General features: G+C 41.6%; 1 protein-coding gene across 5 annotated transcripts in view; it reads right to left on the reverse strand.

Annotated features, from left to right (window-relative positions):
• The window catches only part of rabgap1 (RAB GTPase activating protein 1), a 168,965-nt gene that overhangs the window by 108,860 nt on the left and 42,998 nt on the right, over window positions 1-17,107 (reverse strand). For all 5 annotated transcript variants that reach the window (XM_078426232.1, XM_078426229.1, XM_078426233.1 and 2 more), the window contains 6 exons: window positions 15,040-15,277; window positions 9,250-9,457; window positions 7,551-7,725; window positions 6,268-6,425; window positions 3,722-3,832; window positions 1,125-1,191 (listed from right to left, as the gene is read on the reverse strand). In XM_078426232.1, the coding sequence (XP_078282358.1) occupies window positions 1,125-1,191; window positions 3,722-3,832; window positions 6,268-6,425; window positions 7,551-7,725; window positions 9,250-9,457; window positions 15,040-15,277 (957 nt within the window). The remainder of the gene's footprint in view (window positions 1-1,124; window positions 1,192-3,721; window positions 3,833-6,267; window positions 6,426-7,550; window positions 7,726-9,249; window positions 9,458-15,039; window positions 15,278-17,107) is intronic.

Genomic DNA, 17,107 nt, shown 5'->3' on the forward strand with positions numbered 1-17,107 from the left:
TTGCTCAAGTCTACCTCTTTGTAGTTAAGACATTTTCTAAAAGGAATTATATCCATTGCATTGCCCCGACAGCCTTGGTGCGTGCGTGTGCTTGTGACATGGAAGTGGAGGGAGGGGAGGTAGGTAGAGGAGGGTAGAGGAGGTAGAGAGGGGCTCCTTAGCCCAATGCCAGTTCCAATGTGGCAGTGATGTGCTTGACAACCAGGCTTTTACTATACTATTCTACAACAGTCACTCCGACTGCTAAAAGGCAGTGCCCCCGGGTTCGTACCTGATGCTACTCCTATACAACCTTTTTATATAACTAAAAAAAGCCCAATTTTGCTAATTGTTTAAATAGTATGTCAACCATATTAATTCACCCTAAATGCAAGAAGTTAAGTAACAGGAAGATTGGGCCACACAGCCATCAAGCCTTTCCACCATTCTGTAAAATCAAGTCTTATTCTGATCTTCGTCACAGCTCGACTTTGTTGCTTATTTCCCATAACCCTTGACTCCTCTGTAAACCAAGAGAGGATTTTTATAAACGCAGTTCAGGCAGTTTATAGTTTGGATATGTGTGCATATGTATGTATGCATGCTCAGGAACAGCTTCTTGCCAACTTTCATGAGGCTATTGAACACTATGAACTACAACTAAACGCCAAACTACCAACTGCCTGGGCTGCACAAGGGACTTGTGTTTTGTTTTGTTTTTTCACTATATTGGGTTTATTTACTTATTGTTTATCTATTGAGTATTATGTTTACAACCTGTTATGCTGCTGCTGCAAGTAACGATTTCATTGTTCTGTTTTGGGACATATAACAATAAAACACGCTTGACTCTTTTCAGTATATTGGATAATATGAATTGGACATATTGATTTGATTAGTACAGGTGTCAGAGGTTACAGGGAGAAGGCAGGAGAATGGGGTTAGGAGGGAGAGATAGATCAGCCATGATTGAATGGCGGAGCAGACACGATGGGCCGAATGGCCTAATTTTACTCCTATTCCTTATGACTTATGACATCCTTCAACTGAAACTGTGCAAACTTTACCCTTCTTGGGTGAAAATCTAAATAAACAGAATTAAAAGGCGGCTACTTATTGAGCAAAAGTCTTGATCGGCACCTTACCAAATCCAAAAGATGCATGTCACTGTTGCGGACATCTTTGCCAGGACTGAGAAGAAGGCCAAAGCACCTGGAAATATTAATAAAGTTATAGATGCATTAATAAAAGATCAGTTCTTATTCTGCTAATGGCTTTGTGCATTACTGTATATTTCAATCGAACAACTTTTACATGAACAAATGCACTTCGTTTGTTATCAATTCACACAACATAAATGGTATTCAGTAAAGTTTTATACAACTCCTCAAACATATAACGCAGACATTGCTAATAATTTGAAAATATTAAAATAGAGATCATAAACCAGCTATGAACTGTGCAAGTATCTAAAATAATAACATGAGCCAAACACAGGCACATGGAACTGGCTGAGATGGGCATTTTGGTCAGCATGGGTGATTGGGCTGAAGGCCCTGTTTCCATGCTATATTACCCTATGACTTTAAATGTTAACAAAAGATGAAATTGATAAGGACATCATAAATATAGGATTTGGATTAGTGTTACTCGTGGGAAAATCAGAAGTTTCAGGGAAACAATTATTACAAAATGAATGACATTTCCACAAAATGACGCTAAATCACAGGAAATAAATTAACAGCTTCATCACACAGCACTGGGAAAACATTAAGAAAGTAGATTTAGAGGAGAGTACATCAAGTGGGATACTTGTAACAGTTAAAGAATGAGCGGTTGGTTACGCTACAGATTTAACGGACAAAATCATGAAAACCTTTCAAATTATCATTTGCAGTTTAATGACATCTGAAACTCAAGAAGCCAAAACACAACCAATTCTCCCATTGTACTACACAGGGCCTTAGATCTTTAATCCAACAATATCATACGTTATTTGAAAGTAAAAATCATTAAAGATGAATGTTGGCAAATAAAGTTTGTTAATTATACAAAAAGAAGCCACAACAAGGAAATACTAAGCAATAATTTCAAACACATATACTCTGAAAAAGCAATAAAATTCCCACCATGCACATATTATAACACTTCCTAATTGTTAGCAAACTTTTTTTCTGATATAAATAGCATTCTTTCAGTGTGTTTAATTTTTTTAAAGATATAATGTAATTGGATAGGGGTGGGGGGGGGGGGGGGAAGGGAAGATGAGAAAGTGAAAGAAAATCAGTTGATACATAGCATTACACTGAATTCAGCAACAAGTCACTGCTACTGTTGGGCACTCCAGATTTTGTAATTAACAGTTTTAGATAATACTAGACCAAGTGGACCCGTTGAGTCCAAACCTCTCCTGCATTGGTGCAGAGCCCCCTCCTCCCCTTCACTCCTCCCCTTCACCCCTCCCCCTCCTCCCTCCCACCCCCTCGGCCCAACCGTGCCCCCCATGGCCGTGTGCCAGCAAGGGGGGAGAGGGAAAAAACAGTGATGTCGGCCCTGTTTCTCCTGCAGAGCCGGAGCATCTCCTGCAGCTCCGCTGCAATCTGCGGTGGGGAAGGGGAGGACGGCATGGACCCGTTGCAGGTGGGGAGCGTTTCCCGGGGCCGTGGGTGGGCGAGAATGGACAGGGAGAAGGCACTGACCTCCGCCCCATTTCTCCTGCTGTGATCGGCGGGGAGCGGCAGGGACAGCCATCTTGTTGGACCCTCTGCCACAGCCTCTGCGGCGCGCTGCAGCATGGGAGGAAGGTCAGGCACGGGGCACAACGGGACAGGCGCCATTCCTTTCGCCGGTCCTCCGGGGGGGGGGGGAGCGCATTTATTAAAGTTTATATGGTAAATTGTTTTTAAAAAGTAACAAAAGTGGGTTTATTCACGCCACAGGGAAATGGTGAGTAGGGCGAGCGTAAAATTGTGGTGCTATCGTGTACCGTTTTGGCTGTGTAGAGGGCATGGTGCACACATAAACACAAAGGAGTTTGGCAAATCTGAACAAGTCCATTGTGGATCTTCACTCTCAAAACACATCAATTTGACACAAATTAGTTTCGCTCCTCGAGTAGGAGATCTTACTGGAAAGATGCTGCTGCTGAGCAGAAGATCCCAATTCTGAAACACCAACGGTACTGAATCTCACAATGAATCACACAGATTTATTCCAACCATGTGAACATTGAACAGTCCATCAGAGGAAAGTCCCTTCAGCCCACAATATCCATGCCAAATATGATGCCAAATTAAACTAATCTCTGCCTACACGTGATCCACATCCCATCATTCCCCGCATATTTACATGCCTGACTAAAAACTTCTTAAACGCCACTATCTCATCTGCCACTAAAAACCCTGGCAGCACTTTCCAGGCACCCACCATCCTCTGTGTGTGAAATAAAACTCCCCACACATCTCCTTTAAACTTTTCCCTCTCACTTGAAAAGCTGTGAGCTTTAATCTTTGACATTTTTAGCCTGGGGAATAAGTTTCCATTGTCTTCCCTATGCATGCCTTTCAATTTTATACACTTCTATCCTGAACTGGAAACATTTTACAGAAATAAGACAGTTTGGTTGATTAGGCATTGTCTTCACCAGTTTAGAAGCATAACTCCAAGCTAAAAACAGACTAGCCAAAAGCATATTTGGAATCGCCAACTTATTTTAACCAAATATAATTAGTTGATTTAGTACCTTTCAATGATAAGCTCCTTGTTGGACACTTGCTGGACGTATATTACAATCTTCTTATCCATTCCCTGTCGGAGTTTGAAGCATTTTTTATCTTTCTCTTTGGGGACTGCACTGTCAAGCAAAAACCAGAAAACATTTTGGTAACTCATGCATGTAAAGTTATTATTTCATATTTCCTGACGAGATGGGAGGCCATCCAGCCTGCTGAGTCTGTGGCAGCTCTCAGAGTATTCCCTTCTATCCCATTCTTTCACTATTTTACTTGGGGCAATTTATCTGTCTTAATGTTTGTTAAACTTTACAATAGCACCTGCCTGAACTACCTACTCCGGCAACCCGTTCCATACACCCACCACCCTTTGTGTGAAAAAGTTACACTCGGGTTTCCATTCAATCTTTCCCTCCTCACCTTAAACCTATGCCCACTGCTTCCCAATTCCCCTACATTAGGCAAAAGATCTGAACGTTTACCTACACCTTTGTAAGATCACCCCTCATCCTCCTGCACTTCAAAGAATAGAGTCCGAGCCTGCTCAACCTCCCCCTAAAGCTCAGGCCCTCGAATCATGGCAAAATCCTCATAAATCCTCTCTGCACCTCTTCCCGCTTGACAACATTGTTCCTATAACATAGTGCCAAGAACAGTGTTCTTCTCTGCTTCGGAAAGAAATCAGATTTGAAACGTTTTATAAAAGCAATTATCTTTATCTTCAAGTGCCAGGCAACATTTGTCAGGTACAGGTCAAGATTTATCCTCTCTGGAAGATAAAGCAGCTCTGACATTTTCTAAAGGCATACCCATTGAACATTCAATTCTTTGACAGGGAATGTTTCTTATAACTTTGCCATTAACGCACTGGTTATTTTTAGTTCATTGGCATTTGCAACATTGCAAATGAGGAAGATGACGAAAAGATGCATCATAATAAAACAAATTAGGACTTCTTTGTTCACTTAATTGGAAGGTCATAGTGAAAGCAGTTTATAGCAACAAAAGTGAAATATTTTAGACTTGAGATACAGCAGGGAAACAGGCCCTTCGGCCCATCGAGTCCGCCTCAACCAGCATTAACTGCATACTATCCTAGTGTGCACTATCCTACACACTAGGGACAATTTACGATTTAACCAAAGCCAATTACCAACAAACATGTACGTCTTTGGAGTGAGGGAAGAAACCAGAGCACCCGGAAAAAAATCACACTGTACAAACTCCGTACAGACAGCACCCGTAGTCAGGATCGAACCCGGGTCTCTGGCACTATAAGGCAGCAACTCTATCACTGCGCCACTGTGCCGAAATGACAAAATGTTTTGTTTTTAAATAGTACTATAGTTATAATTTTATTCATGCAGTGTCCTGTAGAAAAATATCCCTGGTCACCTAATGAAAATGATATCAAACAAATGTTGACTACCCAACAAGAACTCAGGATAGATAATCAAAAGTGCACAATTAGATTATCTTAAAGGCAAAAAGAGAGGCTCAGAAAGAGAATCTAAACTCATGTGCTTCACAGTTGAATAGAAGAGCAATTGAATACAGTAAAAAAAGTTAATTTGGGTATACCCCTGCGCAGTATGCGATTAAACATGCAGTGGGCTGGGAAGCTGCAATTATAGGCCTGGACAAGCAATCCCAGGTTGTACATTTATGTTCTGCCATAAAGTGTTGACAAGCATTCGTCTTTCCCCTCTCCACTAAAGAGCTGACTAAAGTCCAATATATTATCGTTGTCCAGTGTCACCCGATGCCCGAAGACACATTTTAGAAACACTGCATTCGAAGGTGGCTCAAAGACCTCATTTGGGAGAATTGGAGATGGACAATAAACACTAGCAATGACAGTGATGCCCATCAAAAAGGTTGAAAGAAAATAATGAATGTCCCACATAACACAGGTCAAATGAGGCACATACAGATACACACTTATGTATCCATGCGCCAAGTACAATTTTGCACTACAGTTTGCCTGGCCATATTTAGAACTTTAATCGCGCTTTCTGCGTGATAAAGTATAGCTTGTTGTTCACCGCTACTGCAAGACACCTCTTTCTCTCTCCCCCCCACCACCACTGACCCCTCTCCTCGCTGAAGTGGGATGGGTAAAGCATGAAAAGGAAAACTGGTTTCAATTCAAATACAAACAATCAATGGATAGTGAAACAGAGTCAAAGATCAGAGTCAAAGATCTTTGACGTGAAACATCAACATTAACGGTTTCTCTCTCACACACTTGCTGCCCAACTCCTGACATTTCAGGCAATTTGAGTTTTTCAGATGCAAGGAACTGAGATGCTAGTCAACAAAGACGCACAGCACTGGACGAACTCAGCGGATCAGGCAGCAACTCTGAATAAGGACAGGTGCCAATTCGGGTCGGTACCGTTCTTCAGTCTAAAGAAAGGTCCCGCCCAATCCAAAATGTCACCTATCCATGTTCTCGAAAGATGCTGTCTGACCTGCTGAGTTACCCTTAGCACTGTTCACAAATGTCAAGTTTCTCTAAAAGGGCTGTAAGCAAAAGTACAAAAGTTTCAAGTACCTGAAATATCCTTTACCATCATCTTCTTTTATCTCCAAAGACACAGTAAATGTGAAGATATCAGTGTCAGGGGTTAGTGTTGGTGGATTTGCTGAGAGTGGTGTAAGCTTTGCAGACCGGCGAAAGGCCGTGGCAAAGCTGTACAGTATACGGCTTACCTAAAAGTGGATTATAGAGAAATAAATTAGTCACAGCACAAGTTTAGGATACAATTTTCAACCAAAAAGTATTAGTTTAATTGAATTGAATTTCAAACGTTCCACTAACATTTTCGTACTTTAAATGCACCAGTGAATGAATTAACAATGGCTTTCTAGTCGTTCTAGATTGAATAATATGTCAACCACTAATTCCCCTTCAGAAGCATGTAGAAAAATAACTGCAGATGCTGGTACAAATCGAAGGTATCATAAAATGCTGGAGTAACTCAGCGGGTCAGGCAGCATCTCAGGAGAGAAGGAACGGGTGATGTTTCGGGTCGAGACCCTTCTTCAGTCTAAAGAAGGGTCTCGACCCGAAACGTCACCCATTCCTTCTCTCCTGAGATGCTGCCTGACCCGCTGAGTTACTCCAACATTTTGTGATCCCATCAGAAGCATCAACTGCACAAAAGTTTCAAGAACAGAGCGAATATGTATATCTTGCATTAGAACAGTTGGAACTAGATTAAAGATTGTTTTCAAAAGACACTCAATATTTCTAGAAAAGTCAAGTGTTCCCAGCCATTAGAAAAATTTGCAGACCACAACTAGCATTGGGCATTAGGTCAGTCCAAATTCTGCACTGGCATTACTTCCTGAGGCTGAGCCAGTCAAAAATGCAAAAGTAGATGATTATGGGAAGAGACTCAATAAACTGGGCTTCTTCTGCCGGGAGTTAAGGAAGGTCAGGGGTGAAAGAGGTATTAAAATTATAAGAGGCATAGCTAGGAGCTTTTTCCCCATGGTGTAGGTATTAATAACACAAAGGCATAGATTTAAGGTGAGAGGAAGGGGTTTTAAATTGGATGTGAGAGACCAGTGCTTTTTAAACACAGAACAATTGCTATTTGGAATGCAAAGGAGATGGTAGAATCAGATAAATCACTATATTTAAGAGAGAGTTAGACAGGTTTGAGGGGTTGTGCAGGGTGGTTCAAGGGCCTGATGGGTGATGTGAAGAAGCTGTTCTTCAATTTGGAGGTAATGGTTCTCAGTCTCGTGAACGTGCATCTTACATTTGCTTTCAAGCCACGTGAACATTTATGACCGTCAACACATTTGTAATCAAGGTACAGGACTCACTGCTTCTTGTATTTCACATCGAAAGACATGAATCCTGAACATTTCGGCATTGTAGTGACTTTCCGTGAAGGCAAAGCAATCACTCTCAGCAGTACCATCATGACCTCTGACGCAAAACAATATCTTGTAGATTGGATAGTTTGCTATTTCAGTGTTTATTTGGGGATCAAGGAGTCTATGGGAGGAACAAAACCCAGAAAATATTGTTATAGCAACTTTAATCAATAAATGTGCAAAAAGTAAGGTCCTATAAATTCTCAGGCTTTTGTGGTAGAGAATTCTCATGTTTACTCAGGGCACACAATGTGGGAAGGGCAAGAGAATCTTCACTCACACTACTCATTTGCTTGATGTGGGCAATCACACACATCCACACAAGCCATTTGCTTCCTAATATCCCCTTCAGTCTCTCTTATATCCCAATAGGTATATTAGGGAGCAGAAATTAATACACTATGCACCCCACTGCTGCTCTTTGCAGGTTACCATTTCATTAAGAAAAAAGTCAATAAATTAACCACTTTGCCACAATTTAATTGAAGGGTATTGTACAAAAGAGCAATATCCTTATGAAAAATACAGTTCCCTTTTGAAGAATGGAGACACAGAATACTGCAGATGTTGGAATCTGGAGCACATTCAAACCGCTGGAGGAACTCAGCAGATCAGGCAGCATCTGTGGCTGGAGATGGGCAGATAATGCTTGGGTCAGAAGTTTTATTCAGACTGAAAACCTGGCAACATTGTCTATCCATTCTGTCCACAGATGCTGCCTGACCTGCCAATTTCCTCCAACAGTTTGATTTTTTCATTTGGTATTGAAGAAACTTTAATCTAGAATATTATTAGAGTTTAATGCAGACCCGTCATTTAGCTTCTACATTCAAAAAGCTGATGGCAAGAATTGCCTTATTTCCCCCGAGTTAACATCAATAGTATTTAACATAGTTTACTTGGATGGGATACTTTCAACTCATCAAATTGTTTTTCTTATTATCAGATATCTGAGCAGCCCAGGTGCCCACAGGACAGAAAGTAATTTCTTGTAATGAAGAATTCGAAAGCAAGGGAATAGCACAGTACAATGATTCTGGATCAGAAGAGTTTGGGATCAGGGAACCAAGAATGGTGGGCGTGAGAAGAATGCTTATTGCAGTTGATCAAGCTTAGGGATGTGGAAACTAAAAGGTTAAACTGGCACGATCACCAAAGATAGGGGTCAGTTTTATCCATGGCCTGTTCAAAGGTCAGTTGCTACCAGTTGTGGAGAGTGTGTGGCCTGGCATTGCCAGGCCGGCAAAGGGACAAGCTGACCATGAAACTGTAAATATAGAAAACTAGTCATAATATGGCACACTTCATATGTCTCCAAGATTCCAAGCTTCCTTCGCAATAAAAAAACAATGTGCTGGAGGAACTTAGCAGGTCAGGTAGCATCTGCAGAGGGAATGAAATAGGAACTCCACCAAAATGTGTTCTGCCCATTCCAGCAGAGTTTCTCCAGCACTTTATTTTTCTGCTCAAAATTCCAGCATCTGTAAGCTCTTGTGTTTCCAAGATTCCTTCAACAGCAGTCACTTCAAGATGCACAAAATTGGTCACCTTTCAACTATTCGCAGTCCAAATCAAAGAAACCTGAAAAATGATACATTCCCGCTCTGATTGTTTGTCAGTGGACCCACATCACCACAATCCTCACCTTACAATTCCTTCCGAAACGTTCGGCACTGAGATAGTCACGTCTAAAGGGACCTGGCATTGGCTTCGCAGGATAGACATCATCCGCAGGGCTTCAACCTCACTCCGAGGAGCATTCACTGAAGCGCATCCCAAGTACGTAAGCTTGCTGAACAAAATGCTGTCTTCTTCTGGAATCGGGGTAGAGGGACTGGAGTCTGAAGAGTCAGCTAAGTCCAAATGAAAAATAAACAATGTCACCTTACTGTAGCTGATATTGGAGGAAGCTCCCACTTCCCATTCTTGAATGTATCCGTTTTTATTAGTCATTTTCAGCTGAATTAGAATCATTTTCAAAGTCTATGATACTTTATACTTTATTGTCACATGCACCTAGGTTCAGTGAAACGCTTTGTTTTGCATACAACCCAGAAAAAATAATGTAGCAGACTTCACCTAGGCAACACACGTGTCTCCACGTTTTGGTGCAGACAAACTTACAAAAGTCCAAACTACATTTTTTGAAAAAGGCTCTTGCATTCAAAGGTTTAATTAACTACGAATTGCAGTCTATTCTTCTGAACATTCCTTCCACCTTTACACATTGAGGCTTCTTAGGAATTTATTGCCGGGAATAAGTATTTGAAAAATATGAAAACAGTGAAAAGTTTAGACAAGGATTTTCCCAGTACAAAGCATTTACATCTTTTAAAAAAAGTTGGAGAAAGTTCCAAATATTTTTTACTCTAACTAAATTAAATAATTTGCTGATATTTTGCTGTGAAGACCTGCTAATTCAGATCGCTCTTGTTCCTGTAGCAAGCCCTTCCCTCATTCTAGGCAGCTTTAGAATAAGGGAGCATTTATTTAGTTCCAGGTGTTGTTTTGGCAATTGAGATGGTTCATTGCAGGTTCTAGCAAAATAACTTGTATTGCTTTCTTCAATCATATTTTTTTCTCTTTCCAAATCGGAGTGCGGTAGGGCTTTCAGATGCGAGGTTTCTCACGAATACTGACCCCACCCAGATGTACCACTCCAACACTGGCCTTTACACTCCACCACCTGCGGTCGGATGCGTGTGCGACATTCAGCCCTGACTAAGCCACTATTCCCTTCAGTAAAATGACCACAGGTAAGTTAGCCCTCCTTATGATTCCAACCCTTCGAAATTGAGACTTAAAGAGAACCAAACCGTCTGGAATCCTCCCACCCTGTGATTTTCAATCACATACTATGTACAGAGTGGCCGTTGACTCCTCTTCAATGGCATCTGTGCAACTGTGTCAGCTCATCTGCTGCTGAAGTCCTCATCGATTCCTGTGTCACCTGGACACAACCCCTCAATGCTTTCCTGGCAGGATACCTCCATGGACCAAAGCCTGCCCTGCATTATCCATCCATTCTCATTCTGTGCCACTGCCCAACATTGATCTCTTGGTCTGAAAAGTCAGGTTGGAAATTCTCACTGCCACTTTCAAATCCCTTCAAGAGATCTTACCTCCACAATCATATATATATCTCTATAATCTTCTCCTAGACCACATAAGAGCATAAGATATAGGAGCAGAATTGGGCATTATGCCGCTCGAGTCTGCGCCACCATTTGATCATGGTCGATCTATTTTTCCCTCTCAATCCTATTCTCCTACCATCTCCCTGTAAACTTTGATGCCCTTACCAATCAAGAACTGATCAATCTCCACTTTAAAAATACCCAATGACTTGGTCTCCACTGCCGTCTTTGACTAAATAAATTCCTCCTCATCTTCTTTCTCAAGGCACATCCTTTTATTTTGAGCTGTGCCCTCTGATCCTAGACTCTTCCACTACTGGAAACATCATCTCCACATCCACTCTTTCTAAGCCTTTCATTATTCAGTAAATTTCAATGAGATCCCCCTTTTATACTCCAGCAAGTCCAACCCAGAGTCATTAAGTACTCCTCATACGTTAACCCAATCAGCCCTAGGATCATTCTCGTAGACCTCCTCTGTACTATTTCCTAGGCCAGCACATCCTTCTTCAAATATGGGGCCCAAAACTGCTCACAATATTCTGAATGTGATCTGACCAGTGCCTTATAAATCCTTAGCTTTAGCACTCTTCCAGAAGCATATCTCGAGATCCCTTCAATGCATTGGCCATCATGATGTTAGCTCTACAAATGTCTAAATACACCATGCTGGAGATTTACATTGTAAACCAAGCTTAGGGTCATCATCCATACTCCACCCAGCTTAACACAACATTTTATCCGATTACACTTTCATGAGATTCACAACTCATAAAAGGTGCCACACACACAGAGGCTGCAGTCAAAACCAATCTATGTACTTTCAATTCTTCTAATGGCAGCTAATATTGTTTTCCAATAAATTAAAACATTAGACTCTCTTAGCCCAAGTCTACCATCTCATAGGAAACCTTATGGGTGGAAACAGGAAATAAACAATTTAAATTAATCTTGCGACATATTTTCAAGTCAGAGTTACATCAATCCTTTTAAATTATTTTCAATTATACATGGACTGCAAAGCAAATTTTAATCAAATTTCTTAGTTTGAATCTGTATGCAACATTTATTCCAATTAAATACAAATTATTAAGAAGTGCTTGGATATCCTGCCTCTTATCTCTGGGAGATGGAACTGTGCTTCATAAACAGTAAAAGGTGTTTGCATTGAACTTACAAGGATTCTGCCAGCAGAGTGCAGTAAAGTAATGCGCTAAAACAATGCAACACGACCAGAGATATGACAAAGTTATCTTTCTCTGCCATTACATTCCAGCACTTGCCCTCCATTAGCACAGAAGGAAGGAGGAAATACCATGTTCCAATAAAATGCGGATTAGGCAACATTTAAGCCTCAACGCCTAAAGAAAATGATGACGGTGCCAGTTATTGTATGGAGCAGAGCAATTAAATATCATTGGTTCATTGCTATTGGGAACTGAACGGTGCAGCCAAACTCAACATCCTTTCATCCTATTGACGGCCTTAAGCTCGAGGGACAAAAGGTTGGGACTCGTTGGGGAATCCTCAGCTCTGAAGAGACAAATGGATCAATGTTCCTTGAACCATGCTCTTCCAATTTCTGCAAAGCCAGAGCAGAATCGGAAACAGGTTAGTGCTGTTTAATGCCGAACAAAGTGTTGGAATAATAGTGCAATCAAAGAAGGAATAAGCAAACCTGGACATAAATTTAATCATGATTTCACATGGAGCAAATAACAGGCTCTGAAAACCAATGTGTAGATGGGAACATGGCATAAGCAAAATCTGCAGAACAAGAATTTAGGAATTAAAGCGCAGGACATAATAGTTCTTCAGAGTTATCTACGTATTAGCCGAGTTTAATGAGTAATGTTTAATCTTTAATGTCCTCTTGCAAAGACACGATCCTCCAGTCTCAATTCCTCCATTTCCGCCGCATCTGCTCCCAAGACAAGGTTTTCCATACAAGGAAGTCCTCATTCTTTAGTAAACGTGGTTCCCCCCCCCCCCTTCTGTCAGAGATGGATTCCTCACACATGTCCCGTAGATCTGCTCTCGCTCCCCCTCCACCCAGACGCAACAGGAACAGAGTTTGCCTGATCCTCACCTTTCAGTCCACCAGCCTCCGCATCCAACACACCATCCTCCGACATTTCTGTCACCTCCAACCTAATCACATCTTCCCATCTCCACCCCTTTCCAGCTTCCGCAGAGACTGCTCCCTCTGCAACTCCTTAGCTCACTCGTCCCTTCCCACCCAAACCCATCCCTCCACAGTTACTTTCCCCAGCAACCGCAATACTTGCCCTTATACATCCCCCCTCGACTCTATTCAGTTCTTATGATGAGAGAGGTTCACATGCTGCTCCTCTACCTCATCTACTGCATCTGGCGTTCCCGATGTGGGCTCCTGTACATCAGTGAGACCAAGCGCAAACTCGACAAACATTTTCGCTGAACACTTATGCTCGGTCTCCCAAGTCCTGCTAGATTTTCCGGTTCCTAACTATTTTAACTCCCCTTCCCATTCCCTTACTGAGTTTTCTGTCCTTGACCTCCTCCATTGCCAGAGTGAGGCCACACGCAAAGTGGAGGAACAGCAACTCATATTTTGTATGGGTATCTTACAAACCAACGGTATAAATGTTGAATTCTCTTATTTTAGGTAACTTACACAAACATTCCCCTCTCCCCATTTTCCTCCATTAAAAGAACAGTGGCTTTTGAAATAATGCTGCTGCCTCTCTGCTCTAGGGACTTGGGTTCACTCCTGACCTTTGGTGCTATCTGCAAGTAGTTTGTTTGTTCTCTCTTTAAATGAGTCGGTTCCTCTGGGTGCTCCACTTTCTTCCCCTATCCTAAAGGTGCGCTGGTGTGTAAATTACCTTGAATGTTGGTGACTGGTAGGGAAAAAAGTCAGGGGACTGCTACATGGACAAGGGAGAGTGAACAGTTTACAGGGAAATAAGTGGGCGACTGAAATAATGGGATGGTCTGAAAACTGGCCTGTTCTCAATAGGCCAAATGGTCTCCTATTATATTGAAAGTATGAAAATGCAGTAGTTGACGACTAAATGATTAATGATTTCAGTGTGCCGTTTTGAAACATATGACAATAAAACATTTTTGCAATGTGGGCAATGTCATTTTGCACTTGTTCACTCAGAGGACAGCATTTTTTGCCCAAACCCATTTGTCCTTGAAGGTGGTGGCAAACCAACATATTAAACTGCAGTGGGCCTTCTGGTGACAATTGAGTGGCATTTCAGTCACATATAGACCAAGGCTGGCAGATTCCTCTTGCTGCCCCCCCCCCCCCCTCCTTGTTTTTATAACAATCTGGTTTCACATTTTTAATCTGAATGGTGTTAACCTGAACAGTGGGGAATTTGGCCTTTCAGTGGGAGCCCTCAATTTAGAAATAACCCTGCAATGACTTAACCACTGCAATGACTTAACCGTACAACACGGTGGCGCAGTGGTAGAGTTGCTGCCTTACAGCGAATGCAGCTCTGGAGACTCGGGTTCAATCCTGATTATGGGCGCTGTCTGTACGGAGTTTGTACGTTCTCCCCGTGACCTGCGTGGGTTTTCTCCGAGATCTTCGGTTTCCTCCCACACTCCAAAGATGTACAGGTATGTAGGTTAATTGGCTGGGCAAATGTAAAAATTGTCCCTACGGTGTAGGATAGTGTTAATGTGCGGGGATCACTGGGCGGCGCGGACCCGGTGGGCCGAAGGGCCTGTTTCCGCGCTGTATCTCTAAATCAAAAAAATTAAAATACTGGTTTTACATTTAAAAAATCAGCAATTTAATTAAAAACCATAGGTGTGAAGACAGAATAAATTTTGAGGAAAAGTTTGTTACATTGTATTAACTCATTTTTCCCAACCCTGGTCATTCAATCATCTCCCTGCTCCCGTCAGGCAGACGATACAGAGGCTTGAAAGCACACACCACCAGTCAGAACAGCATTCTCCCCTCTCTTATCACATCTCTGAACTCTGTCCATAAGCTAGGGGGTACTTTTTCTCTGGAGCTGTTACGCTGCAATGCTGAGAAACAATACTCTGCACTCTGTATCTCTCTCTCTCTCCACTCTACTTTCTGACGATTGTATTCATACATAGTATCATCTGATTTGATTGAATAGCCAGAAAAAAACAAAGCCTTTCACTGTACATCGGTATTTCTGCATTTACAGAAAACTGCATCAGGTACCACTCCCTCCCCCCCCACCCACCCTACTCTTTTGATCAAGATCAATGGTTTCTGCTCCCTTTAGATCAGCGATTGGTTTGAGAATTCCACTTACCGTCCTGCGTGGGTTTAATTGGCAGGCTCATTTCTGGTTTCTGGGCAACCACCATTAATCCTGAATACACGGGCGATGGAGTTAATGAAATGTCCTCAGTCAGTGACTCCTCGCTTGTTGCAGAGGTTGGCATTGCTTCTGAAGGTTCCCTGGCACCTGTTTGACCTTCCATTGACGAGTCCATCAATACATCTTCCAACTCCATCTGGAGTTGCTGTTCACTTCCATTTCCAACTATCTATGAGCACACACAAGGTAGGCAACATTTATTATCACATTGCACTTGGTGCTGCAAATAAATGCAAACATTATTTTAAATTGTGCACCCAAACTAAAGCACATCTACAAATCCTATTTTACTTCTAGGAAACCATTGGAGCGGAGGCTAGTTGTCATTTTCCGGCATTACTGTTTGCCGTTTAAACCATTTTTACTTCTACAAAGTTTCACATTATATTGCAGAAAAACAAGGGTGACTCATTAAAAAAAAAAAAAAAAAAAATGGCAAGACAAACAATTGAAAATTAAGCTTTAAATACTTAAAGGATGGTAAAGTAAATAAGCAATTAAAATGTCAAAAAGATAAAAGCAGTATCTGAGATCCATACCTTCCCATTAGTACCATGCACTCACTTGTAGAGTCAAACACTTCTAATACCGTGCAACCTACACCCAAAACAAGTTACATTTTTTGATCACTCACTAGCAGCAACCACCGACTGAAGTAGAACAGGAAAAGAGAATGCTATTTCAGCAAGTAGCAGTAGCTGCAGGAAATCGTAGTGATAAAGCACAATTTCAGAAACTCCAAAAATAAAATGGTCAGATCAGAAGATGGAGGAAAGCCCAAGCAATTTCAGAGATGCTGAATAGCAAGAGTAACTGGTGCATTTGGTGAAAACTGAGATTGATCCATAACCTGAAAAACTCCCAGCCTGGTTAACTTTTGAACAATTGTGGAACTGGGGTTCACCTTTGGTGCTCCTCCCAATGTCCCCCCAATCTTTCAATAATTTAAAGTACGAAGCAGGTATAGATTCACCCACTGGAAACTGTAAAAGTAGCATGCAGATCATATGCTCCATGGAAAGGACCAATGTTAGCATTTCCTATGGAAATCCCTTTCCACCATTATCTGTCACAAACCTGCCCAGTAGACACTGCCTGGTATTGACCTCCCCACCATCAAAAGGGATCTGAAGGAAGCCAGCATCAAAGACCCACATCACCCTAGCTAGCTACCCTCTCACTTCAAATCGGGAAGGAGGTACAGGAGTCCAAAAACCATGACCACCAGGTTCAAGAACAGCTTCTTCCCAGCATCAGGTCCTTAAACACTACACAACACTACTCAACCATGAACCAGACTGAATTTGGTTGCACTGAGGGTTTTTTTCCGTCCTGGTATTGGGGTTATTAATATATAATACACAAAATGTCAATAAAATATCTATGTGTATTGTGTTGACAGGCCTATTATGCTGCTGCAAGTAAGAATTTAATTATCCCATTGTCTATACACAAGACAATTAAACATTCTTGACTTTATAATCAGGTGTTCAACTTGCCATTTTATTGCTAGTCCGTTCCCTCGCCCTCAGTATTTCTTCATCTGACAAAGACGTGAAATAAACAAATTTCGGAAGACCAGTTGAGAAATTCTGGTCTTCCGAAATTTGTTTATTGCTGCCTGCTATTCTGAACTATCCAGCCTATCCAGCCCATGCCAGCTCCCAGCAGAACAAACTAAACGACCCCAATTTGTTTTTGACATTTTACCTTCTCAACTGCATAGATCATAGATCAGTATTTATACAGCTCAGTAATTCTGTGATGTTCCCTCTGTTTTTAGACGTCTGAATATTCCTTCCATAATCTAGGATACATTCCCGATTCTCCAATACCTCATAGCAGACATTGGACATTTTCTCTTGAACTGTTACACTACAATGCTGAGAATTATATTCTGTCCTCTATTTTTCTCTTTGCTCTACCTGTTTGAACTTGAGTTTGGCTTGATTGCATTCATGTGTAGTATGATAGAAACATAGAAACATAGAAAATAGGT

Source organism: Rhinoraja longicauda, chromosome 31 (assembly GCF_053455715.1).
Source record: "Rhinoraja longicauda isolate Sanriku21f chromosome 31, sRhiLon1.1, whole genome shotgun sequence".
Taxonomy (NCBI): Eukaryota; Metazoa; Chordata; class Chondrichthyes; order Rajiformes; family Arhynchobatidae; genus Rhinoraja; species Rhinoraja longicauda.